The following is a 6104-nucleotide window of genomic DNA, read 5'->3' as shown; positions in this document are numbered from 1 at the left end:
TATAAGTTGAAGTTGATTTAGCTTCAAAATATCTAAGCAGAGCAGACCCGGCCTAGAGCCATCTAGGAACCAAATCACCAATTTAATAAGACACCAAGATTGAAAACTGCAAGTTCTGTCATTTATTTGGTTTTTTTTTTTTTTTTCCTTCAATCTAACACAGTAGTTGACATAGATCGTCAAAAAAATATCAAAACAAAGTACAATTTTGATTTTTTTTTTTTTTTTTTTTTTTCCCAGCACTAGAGATCCATCTGATCTAATTGATCACTGATACAGCTACAAAGAAGTTCTGCAAAACATAGTAGCAACTAAATTTGGAAAACAATTACTATGAACCACCAGGGAAATAAACATTCCATACAAAAGGTTTAACCATAGTTGGTATGCTCCAGCGGTTATCAGATGTTGACGTGTAGCTGTTGTAAATAAACTCACTTCCGGTAAGGATGGTGCCTTCCGGTTGCACCACCACCACCACCGTTCCCATATCCTTTACCGCCGCCATATCCACTGCCACTGCCATATCCTTTACCACCACCAAACCCACCAGCACCAGCACCAGCACCAGCACCAGCGCCACCGGTGCCATATCCTCTACCACCACCATATCCAGCAGCACCACTGTAACCACCAGGAGTACCATAACCGCCACTACCGTAACCGGCACCTCCATATCCAGCAGCGCCATACATGGGCCCACCAAACCCAAATCCTTGCCCATATCCACCATAGCCACCATAAAAACTTGCAGAACCTCCACCATAATTTCCCCCATATCCACCATAACCACCATAGCCGCCATATCCACCATAACCACCATATCCTCTGCTGCCCATCTTTCCACCATAACCACCTCCATACCCGGCAGCGCCACCGCTGAAACCACCATATGACTTTGACGAGCCGCCGCCTCCATGACGCATCCGGCTATCCTTTGAATAATCACTGACAGGTCTTCTTGGCTCAGCCTTCTTTATTTCCACCTGAAACATTTTATGTAGATGCTCAACTCATCTGTTCTCTCAAAATAGAAGACAGCAGCGTACCAATTTGAAGTCCTAGAATACTTTGGCTTACCTGTTTGCCTCCAAGTTCATGCGTTTTGCCATCAAAAAATATCTTTTCCACAGCATCTTCATCCTCAAAGGTGACAAACCCAAAGCCTCTAGAACGGCCGGTTTTATGATCCAACATAATCTGGTGCTCAGCAATGTTACCGTAAGAAGCGAAATATTCCTTCAACTCATCTGCAATATAAAATAAAATGGAAAAATTAAAAGTCATTTCATTTTACTAATATTGGAAACAAACAAAAGGTTGGTGTATTACCTTCAGTAAAAGATGGTGGTATACCACCAATGAAAATTTTCCTTGTTTTCAAATCTCCTTTGACCTGCATGTCCTCTCTAGGGACCGTCCTCTTTACTTCCACCTGACATACAAATATATCAGAACACCTCCAGCAGGATAATATCATATAACAATCCAAGTGATTATCAAGGGGCCAAGCATAAGGTGGAAAATATTTCTGAATACTATGTAATGAAATATCGAAACAAAAGACCTACCGCCCTGCCATCTATGACATGTTCTTCCTCGATAACTTTGTCAGCAACTGCGGCTTCGGAAAATGTTACAAATCCAAATCCTCGAGGTCTACCAGAGAGTTTATCAATCATTATTACAGAATCCGTAATTTCTCCATACTTGCTGAAGTAACTGGCAAATGTCTCTGGAAACCAAATTACGGGAGCAGATGAGTATACATTATGAGTGGATACGAATTAAGAGAACAAAGTTGAAATATCATGATAAACATTTGCAAGGGGCAGCGGAATACACCAAAATAGTTCAACTTTTCATTTCCTGTGAATAGAAATGAACATTAAGAGCAATCCTTCAGATAGCCTAGTACTAAATACCCAAAACCGCATTTTAAATGATTTCCATGCCACCAGCCAGCTACTAAAACATACATCACTAAGTAAACAAGCATCAACAAGGAAATCAGATGAAATAAGATGTATCATACATCCAACAGAAATGACATCAGTCCATTGTGTTTCACAAAGCATATAAAATGACTCACTTATTTCATCATATAACTTTGACCTGTTTGGGACATGCATAAAGGATTTCATGAAATGACAACTGTTTCACATGTTGCTTGTTAAGTTCCTTAAAAGTAACATGCCCGTGCAAGCGAACAACCCCCCCCCCCCCCCCCCCCCTCTTTCTCTCTCAAAGAAGATATGGTAAACAATAACAATCAGTTGGCGGCATAAATCAATGCCAAACTAGCAAATCATGTTTTGGCCCTTTAGAAATTATCAAAACATAACTACAAACAAGCAAATTATCCCATGCTTCTACTCATACTAGTAGCTGGCTGCATGGAGCTTCCTGATAAAATAATCATATACCAAGAAAATTCAATCATTTTATTTAGTAAGTAATCAAACGTATTCCTAATAAATGTCCAAATAACTGACATGAGATAAAAATATCAGAGATCACAAGCTCAACCATGAGATCTATACTTCTCATTTAATTAGATTTAAAAAAAAAAAAAACCAAAAATATTCTGTACCAGTTACATCTTTCCAAACACCACTTACCTTAATCAACTTGACGCTAGAAATTGTAATAAACACTCAGTTACTCAAAAGAGTTCATAGAAAATACCGCTCAACCTTAATCAACTTGATGCTAGAAATTGTCATAAACACTCAGTTACTCAAAAGAGTTCATAGAAAATATCGCCCAAATCTGAGTTAGAGAAGAAGAACTTCTCATTTAATTAGATTAAAAAAAAAAAAAAAAAATTATTATGTACAAGTTACATCTTTCCAAACACCACTTACTTTAATTAACTTGACGCTAGAAATTGTCATAAACACTCAGTTACTCAAAAGAATTCATAGAAAATATCGTCCAACCTTAATCAACTTGACGAAGAAGAAGAAGAGTTCATAGAAAATATCGCCCAAATCTGAGGTAGGGAAGAAGAAGCTCAACCATGAGATCTATAATTCTCATTTAATTAGATTAAAAAAAAAAAACCCAAAAATATTTTGTACAAGTTACATCTTTCCGAACACCACTTACCTTAATCAACTTGACACTAGAAATTGTCATAAACACTCAGTTATTCAAAAGAGTTCATAGAAAATATCCCCCAAACTGAGAAAGAGAGAATTCTTTACAGTTTTTTTCCCCAATTCTGGTTTACTTTTAACTGGAAATCACTCTATCCCTTGAACAATCAAAGCATGTGCCACATAACAACCCATCCTCTACTCTGCCGATATCAATGACTTAACTGATGGCATGAGTATAGGGTGGAAAGGCAGGTGCAAGTCTTACCTTTATCTTCTTCTGTTCCCCTAAAAAACAGAACACGACTACACAAGGACAAAATCGAATGATCTCCACGACCAACCTTTTTCTTCTTTGACTTGAGGCTCTTTTTGTGATATCATGCAATGAAAAAAAAAATTTACAAGGCATCTAATCAAACTTCTGATCAAACAAAGTGCATCATTCCCCTATTGGGCAACATGCAGGCAATGCTTCCAATGGTAGGGATGTCAAACATATATACCATTCACGAACTATATCATGCCAAGTTCAAACATGAATGGAACAGAATACCTGTTATATCTTTGTTTTCAATATCCTAATGTATCCTTTTTGTCAACATTATCCATTATGTTTTAAAATGTTTTATTTCCTCTGTACCGTAATAAGTGCCACACTTTGGGACTACAACTTTTAAGGAGTCATGCATTTAATGCATTGTCACCCATGAAACTTTACAAAACTAACCAATAAAATCCTAGAAATTACTTTATTAATTTCATAATTTGATAAAGCTTTCAAATATTGAGAACAAGTTGGAAGGTTAAAATTTGAAACATCCCAAAAAGAAAAGTGGACACTTATTCTGGGACATCCCATAAGGGAAAGCATGGCACCTAATTTGCGACAGAGGAGTATTAATTTTTACAAAATGGGATTTTCTCTTTTTAGTAAGTCGAAATTAAACAGGTATCTTGCAATATATCCATCAGCATATCCATATTTACTGACTTTGCACTATATCCAATTTATCAACCTTTATTCCTAGTGAACGTGCATAATCCAGAAATATTTGAGTACCCGTGAAACATAGAACCTAACTATTATATTTATTTACTCATAACTACAAACTCCACCACTTGTAGGGAAAAAGAAAAAAGCACATCATTAATCCATCCAATAATCTCCCATTTAAAACCCACTAATATTACCTTGAACTCATAGCACATTAAAGTGGAAATTTAACTTCATACAGAAGTTCTAGGAGTTTAATTAATCCAAAATATATGAATCATACATAATTTGATTTAACTCAAGAAGTCATGTCATCATATTTTCTTATTTTTAACAACCAGTTAAACGTCAAATAATGTAAGTATACTATTTTCTATAAAATAAAAAAAATAAAAAAAACCATTATTTACTCCCAAATAACTGTTCCAAATAACATTTACCTATATATATTATATAATTGAAACATAACACAACTGAAAATTTAGTGCTAGCACTATCAATCCTAATTCCCATCTCCAAACAAATCCAAACTAAATAAAACAAACAAAAGCAAACAACTTATTTCTAAAAAGATCTGCCATGAGTTAGTTCAATTGAGTATATATGAGAGTGCGCCTCTTGATCCAATAGCTGTGAAGGCAAGCTCATAGTGAGAGCATCCTCATAATAAATTTACTCTAAATACCACCAATCCTATAAGTAAAATTTTCACACAAAAGAAAAAAAAAAAAGAGACTTGCTCAAATAAAAACAGAGATATCAAAAGTAGAAGCTTTTTATTTCTCCTAATCATGAAAATGATTCCAAGCACAATACAGAGAAATGATCATCCCAAATGCAATGTGAAATAGAATGAAGTAATTACATCCTCGTGGAAGATAATAAGCAATTTTTAAGTCTAAAATACATATATTGCAATGAGCCTCTTGCATACCTTCTGTTGTCTCCCAAGCGACGCCTCCAACAAAAAGTTTTCTACCACACAAGAAAAACCAATGGTTACTTTTTGCGTATAACTCTCGAGCATTTCATGGAGGGGCAATCATATGAAGAAGTCGCTCTCCTCTAAAAACACTACATGTATATAATTGAAAAGTCTAAAATTCTAAACAAATTGAACCCTAGGACCTACACAGACTACAAAACTAACCCTGAAGAGGAATCACGATTGTCGTCATCGATGGAACGCTTTATCTCATCGCCTGCACTATCATCTACATGTTGTTCGTCTGAATAAAACTCTTGTTCGGTTTGTTCCTCCTCAACATCTTGTTGTTCCTGTAGTTCATCGCCATTAACAGCGTGAATTTGTTCTGCAACATCACCATCCATTTGGGTTTATACCCTTTTTTCTCTCTCTATGTCCCTCTACCTATGAACCTGCAAATGAAGAAAGATTATTTCCAAACTAACCCTAATAGCTTAGCTTCGATGTCTTCGTTTCTAAAAACCCTAGAAATAGAAGAATGAAAACCCTAGAAGCATTCGATGAACCCCCCTTCTACGATGGATCGATACCTTCCTAGATTAGGGTTTTAGACGAATTTTGGAGTTCGGTCTTTGTGGTACAGAAACCCTAACGCCGCCGCGTCGAGGGAAGTCTTGAAAACGTGAGATATTCGATTGTGGTTCGAAACGTTGATTTTGGGGATTGGGGATTATTTCATTTATTTGAACCCAAAAAAAATAGAAATACCAACGACGACGTTTTATGGTCTCCAACCGACATGACGACGCCGTCGCTAACAGCCTTCTCCACTATTGATATTTGATATAAATCACAGCATATAATATTATTTATTATTTTGTACTCCTTTGAAATTTGGTCTGTGCTCAATGGCACATTGACACCTTTTAACATTTCTTTTTGGGATATGTTAACCAAATTTTAAGATAAAATACAATATAATGTATTATTATAATATAAGAATATTACTAAATGTTTACACTTAAAATCACTTTTCAATCATATTAAATGTTAGCATGTATAACTAATAATATCAGTG

The 6104-nt window shown here is 35.7% G+C and overlaps 1 protein-coding gene across 1 annotated transcript; it reads right to left on the bottom strand.

The window, feature by feature from the left end:
* Positions 1-206: 206 nt before the first annotated feature.
* On the bottom strand, positions 207-5762 carry LOC132282817 (heterogeneous nuclear ribonucleoprotein 1-like). The gene is made up of 7 exons (XM_059784620.1): positions 5617-5762; positions 5249-5478; positions 5033-5073; positions 1572-1735; positions 1333-1435; positions 1081-1250; positions 207-986 (listed from the first exon to the last, which is right to left on the bottom strand). Exons 2-7 carry the CDS (start codon positions 5428-5430, stop codon positions 435-437), a joined length of 1212 nt encoding a protein of 403 aa, XP_059640603.1. The 5' UTR covers positions 5431-5478; positions 5617-5762; the 3' UTR covers positions 207-434.
* Between the last annotated feature and the right edge of the window lie 342 nt (positions 5763-6104).

This window comes from Cornus florida, unplaced genomic scaffold (genome assembly GCF_030987335.1).
Source record: "Cornus florida cultivar Cherokee Brave unplaced genomic scaffold, ASM3098733v1 CherokeeBrave_3.0.0_Hap2_Chr11, whole genome shotgun sequence".
Lineage (NCBI taxonomy): Eukaryota > Viridiplantae > Streptophyta > Magnoliopsida > Cornales > Cornaceae > Cornus > Cornus florida.
This window is presented reverse-complemented; position numbering and strand designations above follow the sequence as displayed.